Source organism: Oncorhynchus nerka, linkage group LG28 (genome assembly GCF_034236695.1).
Source record: "Oncorhynchus nerka isolate Pitt River linkage group LG28, Oner_Uvic_2.0, whole genome shotgun sequence".
Lineage (NCBI taxonomy): Eukaryota > Metazoa > Chordata > Actinopteri > Salmoniformes > Salmonidae > Oncorhynchus > Oncorhynchus nerka.
The window spans coordinates 68,142,247-68,162,230 of record NC_088423.1 but is presented as its reverse complement, the minus strand read 5'-3'; the positions used below and the strand labels follow the sequence as shown (position 1 = coordinate 68,162,230).

Sequence of the window (19,984 nt, the reverse complement as noted above, 5' to 3'; positions counted from 1 at the left end):
TTGGGGATATTGTTTCTATGCAGATTTTTGAATATTCACCTGAAAATCTGTCGCCAATTGGATGGCAACCTAGCTCATTCAGAATAATTTGTCAAACCACAAGTTCTTGACATTTCGAAAGTTACAATGAACAAGGTTTTCAAAATATTACACAATTTGTGTGATTTGTACATACAGTATTTTCATGTTTTTTTTACTATTCAGTTGCGCCATGCATCTTCTGTAAGCATGGCTTCTGTGTCTCTCGCGCCTCCTATAAATGTATGTAATGTTCAAATGACATACCATTGTTGAAAGGAGGTCGACTACAACATAGAAAGTCATATTTTATTGTAACACTGATAAGAACTGTAACACATTGAGGTAAGTTAAATAATCCACTTTTGTAACGTTCTCTGTCCTGCAGTGGCACACAGTATTCAGCCAATCAAAATCCACAAAGTCTGCTGGAGCTAGTGCCATCCCAAAACTGTCCAGTTCACAGTTTTAATACAAAGTCGTTTTTCTTTCCTTTTCATAAAGTAGAGCACTAGTTTTTCATCATGACGTCTCCATTTAGTTGGCTTACAAGTGTGTTTACAGGGTTGAGACTGTTCAAAAATCCCTTGAGGGAGAAGAGACCATTCTGCTGTTTTTGATATGAGAGAGAGAGAGAGAGAGAGAGAGAACAGAAGCCAATCCACTCCAGACATGACCTACTGAGTTTGTTTCTGCTAAAGTCTTGGCACAGTCTCACAGGGCACTATGAGATAGAAATAGAGGTTGAGTCCTTGGTGGGGAGGGAGGGCAGTCAAAGGATGGTCTCTCTACACAAAAGGCTTTGAGTGCGTTCAGAGGGTGAGGGAGAGGAGTCCACGGAAGCAGGGGGGTTGGGAGGCCCTGGTGCTGTAGGTGGACGGCGCAGGGATGAGGAAGGGGAACTCAAGGCCCCACAGCTTTGGAGGTGCAAGTCTTCATGGGCACGCTTCCTTGGGCTGCCGATGATGCGTTGTGATTGTGTCATCACCTGTGCAAAGTAACAGACACAAACAAACAAATCCATCAATATCACTGACCAACAGTTTAGACCAGAATGGTCCAACAATGGTTTCATTAAGTTATCAGACCAGCTTATTTTGTATATGCATTCATACTCATGCCCATCAATAGGTGTACCTGATCTATGACATTGGCACTGAATATAGCTTCCTCCATGTGTCTCTCGTCAGACTTGATGACATACTTGATGCTGTTGACCACCTGCTGGACCTCTGGAGGTAGACTGCAGCTGGAGTGCTCCAGGAATTTGGCCACCAGGATTTTGGTGTCTTTATACGTCTTGAGGTCAGCCAGAGAGTGTGGGCGCTCGTTGGAGACCGTGTGCAGGGCTCGCGGTTTGAGGCGGATGTCCACTTTCCTCCCCTCCTTCTGCTTCCTACCACTGCGGGTGCTGACTTTGGCAGCGGCGTGGGGAGGAGCTGCCACCTCTGTGGACTCTGAACACACCAAAGACACAAACATACAACAACATCCAATCAGGCGGGAATCAACATATTCAACACATTCTGTAGGTGAACGCTCTTTTCTCCTACGAGTCGCTGGTCTAAATGGGTGTTTTCGCCAGGGGTATGTGTAGACTGCTAGGTTAGGTGGGGAGATGTGAAAGGCGTACATAGTGGAGAGGTGGTAAAAGGCTCTGGTGGGGTGGGCGTTACCTTGCTCTGGTGAAGTCTGAGGAGAATCTTCCGGAGGAGGGTTGCTTGCAGAGGGGCTGCCACAGCTGTCACCTGCAGAGGGAGATGTTAGCCTTATGGTGAACAAGTACTTATGCTTAAGTATATTATTTGCATTTCACCAAATGTAGTGATGCTAGCTGCCTATGTGATCTGATTAACCCGGTTCATCTCAACAGTAATGACAGGATCTTTCCTAAACAACACATGGGGAGCAGTGTCGTGCCGACACCGGAGCAACTCACGTACTTCCAGATATGGAGGTACAGGAGATGGGGTCGCTGGTGGAGCGTACGATGCGAGCCAGCTTGCGATACCTCCTGCCAGACCGGAGCATGCGGGGTCGCTCTGCGGGCGCTGAGGTAGAAGGGGGCTGCGAGGCCGGGGAGGAGGAAGAGGAGGATGGGGACCACACACTGAAGCACAGCCGGGAGCCACGGGGCCGGGCAGGGGGACGGGGAGGGGCAGGCAGGGAGGCTCTGGGCTGCTGAGGCTGCCTCTACAGAGGCTGTGGCTGCAGAGGGGGAGGCAGAGGGCTGGGAGGGAGGAGTAGAAGGGACAGGAAGAATCAGCTGCTTCCTACTGGCTCGTTCTTTGACGTTTGCGTGTAGCTTTGCTCCTCCCTTGGGCTCCTCGTGCTCCAGTATGTTGCTGTTCTCTATGGACCAGTCTGGAGAGCGGGGTATGGAGTCCTGGGTGTGGGAGGACTCGCTGTAGCCAGTGTCGTCGAGCCGGGCCGGGCCGCCGTGGCGGTGGGAGAAGCGGGCACTGAGCTCTAGACTGATGGAGCTGCCATCAGTGGGGGCGGTGTGCAGCGTGCCATAAGGAGAGGAGTCAGAGCCCTGCACCTCCAGGGAACAGAGATCCTCTGAGGAGCAACTGTGGTCTGGAATTTCTGCCACCTCCTCTGATACCATTAGAGAGGCACTGTCCACCGAGGCTGGGACAAGACACAGGAGAGCACAAGCATCAGCTGCACCAAATTACAGTACAGGCATAGATATCAAACATGGCTCACCCCTATGGGTGAGATACACCAACCTGTTCACACACAGTCAAAGTGGTGTGCGGGGTGGCTGTAGTGATAGTGATTAAGCCTTCCTTACCCTGAGTACTGAGACCAGTTGTGGTGTTTCTCTCACAGAGGCTGGACTCAGTGGCCTGCTGATCAATGCTGGTAGTGACCTGCAGAGGGGAGCACGAGGGGAGCACATGGACATGGACAGACAGACAGACAGACAGGACATGATTAGTTTTTACAGTTGACAAAGGAGACACACATTTCCAAAGGGATAGTGAGTGAGGGAACCAAATAATTCTGCCATTAGTGAAACCCTTGTTAAAGATGAGGAACAGGTGGGCGAGGCAGAGAATCCTTTTGGAGAACATCTGTCAGAGGCCGCTGCTTCTTCCCGACACATCTGGCAACCATGTGCTCAGTACCACACTCTGGCCAGTAGAGAGCTCTCCAAGCACACCCACTCTACATCAGGAATTCCATTGGGATTTTAGAGGTGGTGAACTGTCACTATGTGGTTTTCTTAGGTAATTGTATGCTTATGACGTTATGTGTGCTTTCTTTCTCATCTCATCATGATGAGTATTTCTAAATCATAGCAGTGAATATGAAAAAGGATAATCAGGGTCTTAGAAGAATGTAATGCCGTGTAGTGTCTTTAATACCATTTAATATAAAGTATGTTCCAATACAATACCTCAGTCTTACCAATCATAAGCTGCAGTCACCTGTACAAACGGATCATTTCGGGTCTATACCTCTATTCTAGTCAACCTGAGCCTGAGCGACGAGTGTCTATTCAAGGGGAATCTAGATCCTCCTATTGCAGCTGCTCCCCTATGAGGCATACATCTAACAGCAGCCAGTCCCCTCAGGTGCTCTCCTTGCATCAACACTTCAAAGGCATGTACTTCAGGTGAGAAAACTCTATATTGATTTGACCTTATTCACAGAATCTTTGTTGGAAGATCATTTTCAGGAGATCTGTGCGGAGAACTCTAAAAGACAAGGGGAAGCCTTTTGGTATTACATTTTAGAGCAAATAATATATCTTGTTCTAAAATGTTGGTGCACAATGTCTCCTAGAATATCAAAGGGACACAAGGCACTCTTTTTGTGGAACCACGCAGCTTTGTTACAGATTGGATTCCTATGTCTTTGTCTCCTGTGGTTTCCCTTCACTGTCATGGAAGAGACAAGAGATCTTGCCTGTCTTAGGAGAGCCACAAAGCACCACTCAGCTCTGAACAGATAACTGTGCCAATGATTGAATGTCATTTTTTGTTAAGCTTGCATTCAATTGCCACTCCCTGTTGCACACAACAAGCTTCCATTCCCCTTGTCACAAGGCTGATTTAAGATGAAATCGTTAACCCTGTCACAAGGTTGATTTAAGATTAAATCGTCAACCCTGTTACAGTCAACCCTGTTACTTTATTTGGCGCTTAATAGGCAATTACTATAGTATTTATAAAAAAAAATAACCTCAAGAGATGGGAAAACATGTTTTTTATGAAGTTAAACATGTGCTCTTTATGTCAATATTAAAATGGGATGATTTTTTTTAACCAAGTTTGACACCCAATTGGTGGAACGACCCAGCTGCATTCAACAGGAAACCAACTATATTCCTTGAAGAAGTGACCTCTCACATTTTCTCCAGGTAGACAACGATAGTACCTCCATGAGTTCATAGGACAAACACCAAACTGAAATCTATACCTGCTCTGAAGTTCTACCAGACTAGACGTGTCTTCTGTATCTCATCTAAATTAGACTTTTCCCATCACACCTATAGTGCATTTGGAAAGTATAACTTTTTACACATTTTGGTAGGTTACAGCCTTATCCTAAAATGTATTAAATAAATTGTTTTCCAATCTACACACAATACCCCATAATGACAAAGCGAAAGCAGGTTTTTAGAAATGTTTGCACATTTACAGTATAAAAAAGATACCTCATTTTCATAAGTATTCAGACCCTTTGCTATGAGACTCGAAATTGATCTCAGGTGTATCCTGTTTCCACTGATCAACCTTGAGATGTTTCTACAACTTGACTGGAGTCCACCTGTGGTAAATTCAACTGGACATGATTTGGAATGACACACACCTATCTATATAAGGTCCAACAGTTGACAGTGCATGTCAGAGCAAAAACCAAGCCATGAGATCGAAGGAAGTGTCAGTAGAGCTCCAAGACAGGATTGTGTCGAGGCACAGATCTGGGGAAGCGTACCAAAAAATGTCTGCAGCATTGAAGGTCCCCAAGAACACAGTGGCCTCCATCATTCTTAAATGGAAGAAGTTTGGAACCACCAATACTCTTCTTAGAGCTGGCCACCCGTCCAAACTGAGCAATCAGGGGAGAGGGAGCTTGGTCAGGGAGATGACCAAGAACCCGATGGTCACTCTGACAGAGCTCCAGAGTTCCTCTGTGGAGATGGCAGAACCTTCCAGAGGACAATCTCTGCAGGACTCCACCAATCAGGCCTTAATGGAAGTGGCTAGATGGAAGCCATTCCTCAGTTAAAGGCACATGACAGCCCGCTTGGAGTTTGACAAAAGGCACCTAAAGGACTCTCAGACCATGAAAAATGAGATTCTCTGGTCGGATGAAACCAAGATTGAACTCTTTCACCTGAATGCTAAGCGTGACGTCTGGAGTAAACCTGGCACCATCCCTATGATGAAGTATGGTGCTGGCAGCATAATACTGTGTCGATGTTTTTCAGCGGCAGGGACTGGGAGACTAGTCAGGATCAAGGGAAAGATGAACGGAGCAAAGTACAGCGAGATCCTTGATGAAAACCTGCTCCAGAGCACTCAGGATCTCAGACTGGGGTAAAGGTTTACCTTCCAACAGGACAACGATCCTAAGCACACAACCAAGACAACGCAGGAGTGGCTTCGGGACAAGTCTCTGAATGTACTTGAGGGGCCCAGCTAGAGCCCGGTTTTGAACCCGATTGAACATTCCTGCAAAGACCTGAAAATAGCTGTGCAGCGACGCTCCCCATCCAACCTGACAGAACTTGAGAATATCTGCAGAGAAGAATGGGAGAAACTCCCCAAATACAGTTGTGCCAAGCTTGTAGTGTCATACCTAAGAAGACTCGAGGCTGTAATCTCTGCCAAAGGTGCTTCAACAAAGTACTGAGTAAAGGGTCTGAATACTTATGTAAATGTGATATCTGAAGAAAAAAACTGGTTTTGCTTTGTTATTATGGGGTATTGTGTGTAGATTCCATTTTAGAATAAGGCTGTAACGTAACAAAATGTGGAAAAAGTCAAGGGGTCTGAATAGTTTCTGAATGCACTGTATGTGTGTGCTTCTGTCTTAGGGGAGGCCTTATGAGGTCAGCAGTGAATTGGGTCATCTGCATAAGGAAATGTTACACGTCTTTATTATGTCTCCTTTATTAGAGCCTGTGGCAGCGATTTACACAGAGAGAGAGAGAGAGGAGCATAAAATCCTCTCACCTCACTAATCCTCAACCCAAATAGAAACTTCAACTTCAACTGAGTCTCTAACACAGCTAGCTTCTTTCTGTGTACTTCTCCTTCTCTCTTTGTGATCTCACACAACAACTTCTTCTGAAGCCAAAATGCCTCTCTTAGCACTCTCCTTTGTAGTTGTGTTCTTACAATGTGCATGTAAACAGGGACGTATTCAACAGTGAGAGGGGTTCTAAACTACTCTGGCTGTGAATAGACAATGTGTAATGTTAGAAAGAGGCTGGCTAGTACACTGGTCTTTTATGGGGGAAGGATGGTAGTGATACTCACCTGACTGGCAGGGGTCTGCCCCATCCCCATCCCCACCACAGACTCGTATGACGGGGGCAACTCAGAGGGGTAGAGTGTCCCAGGGCTGTTGATGGGCACTCCATAGATGGCACTGAACGGGGAGTGTGGAAATTCCAGATGTAGACTTCTGAATGTGAGAAACATTAGGGAGGAAAGGTGTGAGGAGAGAAATACAAATATCCTCTTCTTCCTCAACCCAGCAACACTTAATTTTAGAGTAAACAAACACATTCAATTGGTTGAGAGACACATTGTTTTTCATTGTGGTGTTAATTAAAAATATCTCACCCGTGCAAGAGCCATCTTTTTTTAATTAAAACCCATTCTCCTGTGAAGTGGCAGAGTATAAAATACAACCTGAGTGTCTGAATCAATCATCCAGCGCATGATGATGTCATGACATGTTTCTGCCCTCAGCTAGGGGACTCTATAAAGGCTTCCTCTGCATGTTTCTATTTACAGCCTAATTGACAAGAACACATGGCATCTAGCCAAGCAGCTGGATCAGCATGCTGTCAAAGATGTGGAAATGGAACTGATTCTCTCATACCAATTGGAAGGAGATCAATGGCACATTTGCACAAGGCCATGGATGTTACCTGTGCTCCTTAACAAAGCACGACAACATTCTGATCGTCCATACTAAGCATTGTGAGTGGCTTGGCCCAAGGCCTCCACAGAATACATATTTAGGATCAAACTTGCTCTAGCCACTTGCAAGATACCTATTTTAATAAAACATATGTGTTTAGTTTCAGCTCTGCCGTCAATCACTAAAATAGAATATGATTCTTGGCGAGGACAAAACCAAATAATCAAACTAGGGAGTTGTATCAAACCTAGCCTCGTCGTGAACCAGGCTTCCCTAAAACAGGAAACCTGGGGAAGTTCCATGGCAAAAATCAGCTAAAGAGGGGTGCGAACCAGGTGTAAATCACAGTGCTAAACACGCCTACACGGGAGCGAGATCAATCGAATCCCCTCAGTGCGTGAAGACAAAAAAAAATCAATAAAACAAACACTTGGTGACAAAACATTTCAGAACGTTTGCGGCACATTGGTTTTTACAGAATTTCTCTGTTGTTTTGAGATTAAATGAAGCTGCAGCAAGAGGGGAGAAATGGTCAACAATGCTGGCCAGTTCAATACTTCTTATTTTGACGTTTCTGGAGTGATATTTGGGTGTGCAGGGTTGCATGAGCCCCGGGACAAGAAGTAGCTAGTCACAATGAGGTTCATTTTGAGAAAAGTCAATTAACCTTGTAAGCTACCTAGGTATAACTAGCTACAAGCTAGTTCAATTTCTCTCAGGATTATAAAGGCAACAAAATGTTAATAAAAACAGCCTATTATTGACCTAAAGGTTAGCTGTGTTAGCCCAGTATTTAGCTTATTCAGGGTCAGTGATACATAAACCAACCATGGTACTGTCTATCTCCCTCAAACTCAACTCTGGACCTAGAAGCCAGTTCCACGGCTTTCACTGCTTTCATTGTTCCCCTTTAATCAGGGACTAATTTAGACCTGGGACACCAGGAAGATGCAAATAATTATCAGGTTTGAAGAGACAACCAGCAGACACCGGACCTCATAGGGTAAGAGTTGAAAACGCCTGGTCTATCTACTATGGGAACAACAACAACCTTTTTCGCAAGCAACATTGCTAAAATGAATAAAATAAAATGAACCTCAAAATATGTTACCTCTAATGCTCATCTCCTTTCACCGAATTGTCATGTCCTTACTTTCATACTGTACCTAAATTACAAGGGTTGGATTTTTACACTAAACAATTTTGTCAGCACTCAACCTGGTCTCAGAGCATTTTGTATTATTCTGTATGTAAATCCGTATGATATGTTATGAATTACAATTCATATTATATGTTACGAATTTGCAAATTGTACAATATGTTACGCATTTGCAAAATGTATGATATGTTATGAATTCTAGCTAGGTGGCGAATGTTAGCTGGGCTAGGGGCTAGCGTTAAGGTCAGTGCTTAATTTGAGCCGGAACAGGACCCGGTATCTCTCCGTTCTTCTTTCCGGAACCTATTTGGCCAGATCCGGTACCTCTTGTGGCATGAAACATTTTGCAATGTAAAAATTTGAATAAAAGCGATCAAAGTTAATTTGAGTTGCCTCTTCGTTAATTGTCCTACTTTAATTGTATTCCACCATTCATCCCATAGGAGATTTTAGAAAGAGTTAAAATAAGGGCTGTGTTTCGTGTAGACTTACCCTGGCGTGACATTTTGATAACCGTGTAAATCTCTCTCGGACAAGGTGACTTTTTCTTTATTATATTTTTTACCCCTTTTTCTCCCCAATTTTCATGATATCCGATTGGTAGTTAGTCTTGTCCCATCGCTGCTTCCGTACGGATTCGGGAGAGGCCAAGGTCGAGAGCCATGCGTCCGCCGAAACACCCTGCCAAGCCGCACTGCATCTTGACACACTGCCCACTTAACCCGGAAGCCAGTCGCACCAATGTGTCGGAGGAAACACTGTGGTGCGACTGGTGACCGAAGTCAGTGTGCATGCGCCCGGCCCGCCATAGGAGCCGCTAGAGCACGATGGGACAAGTACATCCCAGCCGACCAAACCCTCTCCTAACCAGGACGATGCTGGGCCAATTGTGCGCCACCACATAAGTCTCGCGGTCGGTTGCAACACAGCCTGGGATCAAACCCGGGTCTGTAGTGATGCCTCTAGCACTGCGATGCAGTGCCTTAGACTGCTGTGCCACTCGGGAGCCCCCTGACAAGGGGACTTTTATCAATCTGTTAGCCTGTATTTACTCCCCCAAAATGAAATGCTAATTAGCTGCTAATGTGGCTATCATAAAGAACCACAAAAACCACCGTCTGGATGAGACAGCCAGATCGAGGCAAAAAGGTAACAATATCTGGATTAACTATCTAATATTGGCTAAATTTAGTCATGAATAAATTGGCTAAATATTTTTAAATTAATAAGTCTGTATGTTATGCAGGTGAGTGAGGACCCAAAAGCGGTTTAACATAAACAGAGTCTTTTAATGTCCAAACAGGGAAAACATAAATCCTCAATCTTTACAGGAGAGTCCCCTTCTAGCAGTAGAGGAGAATAGCAGGGCTAGCGGCAACAGACTGCAGGTCCCTCCGGGTAGGCGCGGGCCGTAGAGGACAGAGACACCTGCTCACACGCAGCATCTAATGAAGAGGCAGATTACGACAGGACAGGACAAGGGCAAAGCAAACGAGAATCCGACAAAGACAGAAGCAGAAACAGAGAGAGAAATAGAGACTTAATCAGAGGGAAAAGAGGGGACAGGTGTGAGAGAGTAAACGAGGTCGTTAGGAGAATGAGGAACAGCTGGGAGCAGGAAAGGACCATAGAGAGAGAGAGAGAGCTAGAGGGAGAGAAAGTAACCTAATACGACCAGCAGGGGGAAACGAAGAGAAGAGAAAGAACAGGGACAAGACATAACATGACAATACATGACACTGTAAACTCTCTAAAGCAAGTTTTAAATTGACACAATACCTGTTAGCAAAGGTGTTAGCTAGAGGTGATGTGCACAAGCTTGCAGGGATTTGTAGTCTTGAATGATCTCTACTTTGATACTAATTAGCATGTTAAAATCTGAGAATAAATAGAGCCAAATATATTGATGAAAGCCACCTCGTCCGAGAGAGTTTTACATGTTTATCAAAAAACGTCACGCCAGGATAAGCCTACACGACACATAGCCCTTATTTGAATTGTTTCTAAAATCAATGGCGGAAAAATTATTGGAACATTTTCCCTGTTTGACTGATAGGTTTTATGGGTATTATGACACCTCCACTATGGGGCTCTATTTGAGTGTCCCGGATGTATGTTTACTATGTTACGTCTAGTCTATGAGACCAGCCTGCAGCACTGGTATATGGTTGGATTCAGATAGCTGATATACTGAGACAGCGTGACAATCAAATAAAACAGATTGGAGATCTTACAACTAGACATGTTCATTTGAGAAAACACAGAAACACAGACATTTTAGAGACAGGACCCCTTCCCCTCTTTAATGCAGGATTGGGATTCATCAACATTGACACTAGTCCATTTTGAATAATATTTTAACAATTAAAACAAGTTTAAACGCTTCATCAAAAACAAAATGTTCAAATAATCTAACTCGTATGTAAAGATTAGACATTGTAGTCGAAACGACAATAGAAAATTGAGTGGGAGTAACACTTAGGCTATTATTACTAAAGCATAATTTCAAGTGAACAAAAAACTCCATACCAGCGGTGACTAACCTTGCTCCACTGATCCCTGATCTACTGGGTGAGCAGACTTCTGTTCCAGCCCAGCAATAGCACACTTGATTATCAACTCATTAGGTTTGATAAGTTGAATCAGGTGTGTTATTTCTGGGCTGAAATAGAACCCTTCACACCAAGCAGATCCCCAGGAGTGTTGGCCTTCTCCAATTCTAAATGGTTTATACATTGTGTGTGATGTTCAACTGTTTTTGTATACAACATGTGCTAACATAGGTAGGCCTACACATATAACCCAGGGCATATACAGTTGAAGTTGGAAGTTTACATACACCTTAGCCAAATACATTTCAACAGATCCCCAGTAAAAATTCTCTGTCTTAGGTGTTGGCCTTTATTTTAAGAATGTGAAATGTCAGAATAATAGTAGAGAGAATGATTTATTTCCATTTCTCAAATTCCCAGTGGGTCAGAAGTTTACATACACTCATTTAGTATTTGGTAGCATTGCCTTTAAATGGTTTAATGTGGGTCAAATGTTTTGGGTAGCCTTCCACAAGCTTCCCACAAGTTGGGTGAATCTTGGCCCATTCCTCCTGACAGAGTTGGTGTAAATGAGTCAGGTTTGTAGGCCTCCTTGCTCGCACACGCTTTTTCAGTTCTGCCCACAAATGTTCTATAGGATTGAGGTCAGGGCTTTGTGTTGGCCACTCCAATACCTTGACTTTGTTGTCCTTAAGACATTTTGCCACATCTTTGGAAGTAAGCTTGGGGTCATTGTCCATTTGGAAGACCCATTTGCGACCAAGCATTAACTTTCTGACTGATGTCTTGAGATGTTGCTTCAATATATCCACATAATTTCCCTACCTCATGATGCCATCTATTTTGTGAAGTGCACTAGTCCCTCCTGCAGCAAAGCACCCGCACAACATGATGCTTCCACCTCCGTGCGTCACGGTTGGGATGGTGTTCTTCAGCTTGCAAGCCTCCCTTTTTCCTCCAATCATAAAGATGGACATTATGGCCAAACAGTTATATTTTTGTTTCATCAGACCAGAGAACATTTCTCCAAAAAATACAATCTTTGTCCCCATGTGCAGTTGCAAACCGTAGTCTGGCTTTTTTATGGCAGTTTTGGAGCAGTGGCTTCTTCCTTGCTGAGCGGCATTTCAGGTTATGTCGATATAGGACTCGTTTTACTGTGGATATAGATACTTTTGTACCTGTTTCCTCCAGCATCTTCACAAGGTCCTTTGCTGTTGTCCTGGGATTGATTTGCACTTTTCGCACCAAAGTACGTTCATCTCTAGGAGACAGAACGTGTCTCCTTCCTGAGCGGTATGACGGCTGTATGGTCCCATGGTGTTTATACTTGCATACTATTGTTTGTACAGATGAACGTGGTACCTTCAGGTGTTTGAAAATGTCTCCCAAGGATGAACCAGACTTGTGGAGGTCTACCATTTTTTTTTCTGAGGCTGATTTATTTAGATTTTCCCATGATGTCAAGCAAAGAGGCACTGAGTCTGAAGGTAGGCATTGAAATACATCCACAGGTACACCTACAATTGACTCAAATGATGTCAATTAGCCTATCAGAAGCTTCTAAAGCCATGACATCATTTTCTGGAATTTTCCAAGCTGTTTAAAAGCACAGTCAACTTAGTGTATGTAAACTTCTGACCCACCGGAATTGTGATACAGGGAATTATAAGTCTGCAAACAATTGTCGGAAAAATTACTTGTCATGCGCACAGTAGATGTCCTAATCGACTTGTTAACAAGACATTTGTGGACTGGTTGAAAAACTAGTTTTAATGACTCCAACCTAAGTGTATGTAAACTTCTGACTTCAACTGTAGCTACCTATGTTAGCACATGTTGAATACAAAAACACTGCTGGTATACACAGTTACTGTGTGAGAAGGTGTTAATGGTAGTCATTGTTATGTAAATGTAGGCTGAAAAGTACCAGTGGCCTGGCTTTGGCCCCAAGTGAGAGCAGGTCCACCGAAGTCATGGCCCAGATACGGGTGCCGGCCCACGTAAATGGAAACAAAAAAGTCTGAGCCTTTTGGGTAAAACATCCTGTATGGAAACGCGCCATTAGTCTCTTCCTAGGCTGTTATCAACTAATGCATTTGGAAACTGTTTTTAAATTTACAATGATTACATCAAGATACTGTAGTTAGGTAATAGAAAGTTATCTAGATGACATTTAATTCACTTAGCTAAGCAGTGTGTAAAGTTAGCTTGCTAGCTAGCAGCGCAGTTGAGTTAGCCTACAAAGTGGTCTACTAGAAGTCTAATACATAGTTTAACATTTCAAAATATATTTACTTACTTGAATCGTTTTTTGAGCCCTTATCTTTTATAATAATGGGCAATCTTCAAGATTTTTCAGTGGTAGCAAAGCGCAGCCATATGGACAAATGGAGACGAGGTAAAAAAGTGTGTTTGTCGAAAGAGCAGTTTAGAACGTGTTATGACGTTTGACTCAACCAGCGTAATCCACTTTCAATTCCAACAAATATAAATCGCAGACTGTCGGCCTCACCTGATAATTTGAAAACGTCCATTTGAAACTAGCAAAAGCAACAACTCTACAAAATGTGTCCTACAAAAATGGAAAACAGTGGCACACAACCCCCCCCTGTGTGGGGAAGGGTTCTTTAAATGTAACAGCCAATCAAAATCTTGCAGAACTATTCAAACCGTTTTTGCAAGGTATTTTGGAGGTATGGCAACACAAGACTATATCAAACCCAATGTGACAGGTGCCAAAGGAGATGCTACAGCCAGTCATTCAAACAGGCATGTTGCTATGTTGGTCAGTCAACACTCAGTCTGGTGGTAGGTTGTTAGGAGGTCAGAGTGTTGTGCTGCTGCCAGTACATCTGTACATCTATCACCGAAGTGCAGGTGTTGTGTTGCTTTGCTGTAGTACCTCAGTTCGCCCATCACCGAGGTCAAGGTGTTGTGTTGTGGTATGTTGTGTTTGTTCTGTTGTGTTGTGTTGCGATACCTCTGTCCGTCCATCACCGGGGTGCAGGTGTACTCTGGGGGGTAGTAGGGTGGTGGAGGGATGGGTGGGATGAACTCATCAAAGTCAAGGTTCTGGTGCAGGATGGTGCCGTGGGGGGTCATGCAGTCAGCGCTCAGGGCTCGTGCTCTGTGTGGCATGAACTGAAACAGACAGACAGACCGAGACATAAACCCAGCTTTTACTTCAGAGACAGGAAACCGCCGTCTATTTGTCTCATTCTGAAAGCTTTATACTGGGACCATTGAATGTTTCAATTTCAACAACATTCTGTAGAAAAAAAGGCATCCAGAACAAGGTTATCTAGCAGACACAATGATGTTTATTTTTGGAGACTTGGATAAAGGAACTATGCGGTAGCATGCGTCGTTAATGGCCGGGCTAATAAAGACAGACACAATGGAGCAGTGGAGGAAAAAACGCTGGCTAGATTGATACGTATCAAGTGAAGGAAGCCTGGCCTGGCCAGCACGTTGTGCATTGAGTCAGTCAGGCTTTAGTAGGTAGCCAGCTTTGTTCCTGGGAGCTGAAATCTTTCCTTGTGAAATGGGAATGAGGCCAGATTGAGAGGGGCTCTGTGAGTGTACTGGGAATAGGAGGAGACAGGTCCTTTGTCATTCACCCTCCTGTGACCTTACGGCTGTACAGGCCACTTTAATCTCTCCTGGTCTGTGTTTTTAAAACAGTGGCGTGTCTCACATTCCTCCTGCTCACAACCAGACGACGACGTGCCATTGAGAAGTTCCCATTCGGGACGCACTGCAGTTCAGCCTGTCTACTTTGAAGTTTAAATCTGACTTTGAAAAATGTGCCCATCTGTCGCTTTGCGTCTGCCATCAATCATGTGTCATACAAGAAAAGCATTGAAAGTTTATATAGATATATTCATTATCAGTCAAGGACAAAGACATGAAAACCTCTCATTGAAATTCTTACTAAATAGTCAATCCTTGCCCTTACCAACCAAATGACTGTGATCTGTATCATTTTAGCTTACAAAATGTATTGTTCTGCAATATTCTTCTTGCCACAAAAGATGAAGAAACTGAACCAGGTGCAAAATCAAACATATTGTCCTGCTCTTAAGCTTCTGGTCCCGTAGGTCATTGTGCCTGTGCGGTGACTGTGTAGCTGGGATCACTAGTGATGTCTTGCATTGCCACCTTGTGCTCCGAGATGAAACTAATCCTCTACTGCTCCAGTAGGCTGCAGCCTCCACTCTCGCCTCTGCAGCAGTCCCATTGCTAACCCCTACATCTGCATCAACGCCAGGCAGTCCCAGCCCCTGTATCTGCCCCAGCTCCAGCCCCAAACTCCTGCCTCACTAATATAATTCAGCTCTATCAATCTCCCACCCTGGGCTTATCTGTCATATACCCATCTAAGAGGCCACACAGCTCAGCTCATAAACTGTGTACAAAGCCTTCTTGTATAGAATGTTACAACGTTATTTCTCCCCTGTAAAAAATTGCCTAGAGATATTAATGGGGTGCAGACATGGTATCGCTAGTATCGCTAGTATGGCTTTGTTTTAATGGTGGCTATGAAGGCGCTTACAGCCCACCAATCATCTGGGAAAGTCATTCTAAATGGGCTGAGAGCATTACTCTGAAGGGCAAAGGGAGCAGCCCGCCACATTGATTTCCCTGATGACAGCAAAGCATTTAGGTTTTGGGCACAGTCATTGTTTCCCTTGTAATGCGAGAGGGTTGTTTTAAGGACAGCATTCCTTTTAAGGTGTAGATATTACCAACTACAGTGAGGGAGAAGAATCATTATTTCCCCTTTAATTGTTTTTTTCAAGCATGATGTGGAGGTCCTGAATTGTTCTGGGATGGGTACCCTTCGTGATGAAGGTTCTGAACTGTTCTGGGATTGGTACCCTTCATGATGTGAAGGTTCTGAACTGTTCTGGGATTGGTACCCTTCGTGATGTGAAGGTTCTGAATTGTTCTGGGATGGGTACCCTTCGTGATGAAGGTTCTGAACTGTTCTGGGATTGGTACCCTTCATGATGTGAAGGTTCTGAACTGTTCTGGGATGGGTACCCTTCGTGATGTGAAGGTTCTGAATTGTTCTGGGATGGGTGCCCTTCGTGATGTGAAGGTTCTGAACTGTTCTGGGATTGGTACCCTTCGTGATGTGAAGGTTCTGAACTGTTCTGGGATTGGTACCCTTCGTGATGTGAAGGTTCTGAATTGTTCTGGGATGGGTGCCCTTCGTGATGAAGGTTCTGAACTGTTCTGGGATTGGTACCCTTCATGATGTGAAGGTTCTGAACTGTTCTGGGATGGGTGCCCTTCGTGATGTGAAGGTTCTGAACTGTTCTGGGATGGGTGCCCTTCGTGATGAAGGTTCTGAACTGTTCTGGGATCGGTGCCCTTCGTGATGTGGAGGTTCTGAATTGTTCTGGGATGGGTGCCCTTCGTGATGTCTGTTGACTTTATCTAAGATGGTCAGACTGAAGACAATTTATTCCAAATCTGTATGGTACTACACTACTACTGGTACTACTACTGCTAAATGAGGGGGAGAATGATGAAGCCAGCATTAGAAGGCCAGGCGTGTTTACCTTTCATGATGGTTCAGAGCTGCTCTCCTTAAGGCTATAGATCAGTCTCATTGAGTCCAGGTCAGACAGAGTTAGAGACAACGTGTCCATTGTGTTCTCTGTCACACTACTTACGATCTGTAGCACATCAGTGGAGACCATCTGCATGCAGCACATGGCAGTGGCCAGGGCACAGACGATGGTGGAGATGACATTCAGGGCGCACACACTAAACAGGAGCTCCTACAGGACCCAGGCAGAGGGAGAGAGGAAAGGGGCAGAGGGAGAGAGGGAAGGGGGAGGGAGTCACATTTGAGGCACAGTGAGGAAAGCTAAGCAAATATTACAGCATGAGAACACAAGAGAGGATAAATATATAGAGGGAACAAATGAATGAGAGAGGGACTGAAGGTGACACAGACAATGGTGATGTCATTACCATGGCGACACAGCACAGCAGGGACTAGCAAGCAGGGGAGCACTGCAGAGGAAGGATACAGTACATCATAACAGCAGCAAATCGCCCCTTAAATCTGAGAATGATCCAACCAGGAACACAGTCACCCTCATAGCTCAGCACTGCATTTCCTGCAGCGCCATCCTCTTCCACACATTAAACCATGTGGGAATGAAGCAATATGAATCCCTGCCGGCCCTGACACTTCAGGTCATAAAATCCTGTTTACAGACAGCTAGCTAACTGCAGCCCAGACTGGCTGCTTTGAACCCCGAGTCAGCAGCATTGCTTACAACCACAGGAACAGTCTTGAAAGAAATGAAATTGTGTGAGTTTGACATTTGCCCAAGCTCTCTTTTTATTTTGACATGTGTTCACCATTGGGAGGCAACCGATGTTGAAAATTGTTGAGGTTATAGCAATGGATTCCCATTGATATGACAGGTGAAATCTCTGATAACCTTGGTGTTCTTGCGACCAGAGAGCTAGAGACTCGCACAGCCTTTCACAGATACAGCCTACATTTGGCAGGTGAGGTCCGAACAGATCCTGAAACAGATCCTTTCTCAGTCCCTTTGAGAAACATATTGTGTGATGAGCAGGCAGCTTAAAGCTAATGGCTGCCTCTTTGGAGACTGACAGGAGAGGGGAATGAGGAGGGGCCTACCAGAAACACTGTGAAATAGAACATCACGGCCCATGGTAACCAACCAAGACCATGAACAGTGCCTTCTACTGTTGAGGTGTGATCTAATAGGACTGCAATGCTTAAGATGCTCAGTTCGCATGTCAAGAACAACTCTTGTCCCGAAAGAAATCTCCTATAAGGTTGGTATGTTGAGTACTTCAACACAGCTTAACAATAGTAGCGCCATTGTAAAGAAGCATGGCTCAACAGGGAACCATCTCTCTTCCTAGTCTCTAGGTAAGGTGATAATAGCCCCCTGAAGAGGTGTCTGTGTTCCAAGGTTAGGCACTGACATAAGCTGATTTATTGAATTCTCAGCAAGAATAAATATGCATAGTAGTGAAATTGAACCCCATGCAACCTGAAAATAGGCTCTTGATTTCCTTCCATGTTGCTTTTCTTTGTTACTTTGCTAGACTTCAAGGTGAAATAACAAGCCGGGAAGTGTCCTCATCCATACAGTGCTTTTTCTAATAGCGATCTTCTGGCCATCTGATCATGTGGATACTGAATAGGGAGAAATGCACAGCCTGAGCTAAGCACAGTGAAGACCACAAATTACCATGGTATTTGACTAAATACGCTATTTTCATTTTCAAACAGACAACGGAGGGCTATTATGGATGAACAATGTTTGTTTGGAACACAGTATTATTTCCTAGTGATATTTACCATTGTCACGACTCCTACCGAAGTAGGCTCCTCTCCCTGTTCGGGCGGCGCTCGGCGGTCGTCGTCACCGGCCTACTAGCTGCCACCGATCCCTTTTCCCTTTTCTGTTTGTTTTGTCTGTTTAGTTTCACCTGTTCCTTGTTGAGGTTGATTAGTTGGGCTATTTAAGCCGGTAGGCCCGCCTGCTCTTCGTGTGGGCTTAACTATGTCTCCCACTGTGTTTCTGTGTGGCAGTACGTATTGTGTTGTGCATTTGTTATTGTGTGTTCTTGGCGAGCGCTATTTTTTTCCCTGTGCGTAATAAACGCTATCCTGAACTTTCTGCCTCCACACCCACTACGCCCAGATTGTTACAACTATACCTACTAGTACCACAGTATAGAGTAATGTCATTGTAGCTTTGGAGAGAGATTTGACAAGTAGTGTAGACAGACCTATAGGTCAAACAAGTGGCAGATCTGTCACTTCAGGCCTTCAACTATGTTCTATCACTTCCCTGTCTGGCCTAATATGATCAAACCCTAACACGCATACAGGATCATGTTATTAGTTCTGACTCAGTCACTTTATTTGACACTTGGGAACAAAGTGCCAGCTTGGCAGAGATGCTCCTGTGTACCTAGAGAGGTGAATAATACATGGACATTGGTACTTCAGTATAAACATGCATAGTAACTATTTTCAAAGAGGAGACATTTTTGTTTATTTTCCTTTTCTTGTTTGAGGTGTTGACACAGCTGATTTCTCCTCATCTTTTTGGGATATGTTCCTTTTCCATGCCTTGCTAGTCACACAAACCCAATCCAGATACCAGGAGTCACAGGAGACCCATGTCCTCATTCAGCGTAGCCTATTTCATTATTCAGTTCTCTTTGTAGTGTTGCATCACCTTGTGCATCAAATCTACCAAACAAACCGGCATCCATGGTGAGTTCGAATGGCTCACTCCGGGGAAAGGAATAGAGAGAAGAGGATGCCGAATGAAACATTCTTGAGCTTCACTTAGAATTTTAAGGAGAGAGAGAAAAATAGACTGAGATCTAGGCATTGAATATGTACTGTACATGTCATTGTCCAGTCTCATCAAAAGCATAATGTGAAATAAAAAGTATAGACTGGAATTCAAGTTTTGAAAATCCCAATGGTATGTTTTGTGGAGTTTCTGGTAGAATGTTATTGCTGTTTTGTTGCTGTGCGAAATCATGCTGTTGCTTTGTGAAGAAAGATTAGTGTGCATAGCATATACATTTACATTAAATCAAACATTCATAAAGCAAAGAATAAAAATACCCTTCATGAGTCTTGGCTATATTGAATATAATGACTTCTAAGTGTTTCTAAATGCTACATACGTGTATTTCCTGTTGCACCCCTAAAAACTAAAAACATTTCTCATAAGAAACTAGCTCCCTGGCATACAGAAAATACCCGAGCTCTGAAGCAAGCTTTCAGAAAATTGGAACGGAAATTGGGCCACACCAAACTGGAAGTCTTCCGACTAGCTTGGAAAGACAGTACCGTGCAGTATCGAAGAGCCCTTACTGCTGCTCGATCATCCTATTTTTCCAACTTAATTGAGGAAAATAAGAACAATCCAAAATGTATTTTTGATACTGTCTCGCAAAGCTAACTAAAAAGCAGCATTCCCCAAGTGAGGATGGCGTTCACTTCAGCAGTAATAAATTCATGAACTTCTTTTAATGAATAGATCATGATTATTAGAAAGCAAATTACGGACTCCTCTTTAAATCTGCGTATTCCTTCAAAGCT

General features: G+C 44.0%; 1 protein-coding gene across 1 annotated transcript in view; it reads right to left on the bottom strand.

Moving 5' to 3' along the window:
• Positions 1–391: 391 nt before the first annotated feature.
• LOC115113585 (protein ENTREP2-like) overlaps positions 392–19,984 on the bottom strand; it is a 163,443-nt gene continuing 143,850 nt past the window's right edge. The window contains 9 exon segments of the mRNA XM_029641377.2: positions 392–1,006; positions 1,156–1,475; positions 1,695–1,766; positions 1,962–2,161; positions 2,163–2,652; positions 2,819–2,897; positions 6,522–6,669; positions 13,829–13,989; positions 16,533–16,640. Coding sequence (XP_029497237.2) covers positions 791–1,006; positions 1,156–1,475; positions 1,695–1,766; positions 1,962–2,161; positions 2,163–2,652; positions 2,819–2,897; positions 6,522–6,669; positions 13,829–13,989; positions 16,533–16,640 — 1,794 coding nt within the window. The 3' untranslated portion in view covers positions 392–790.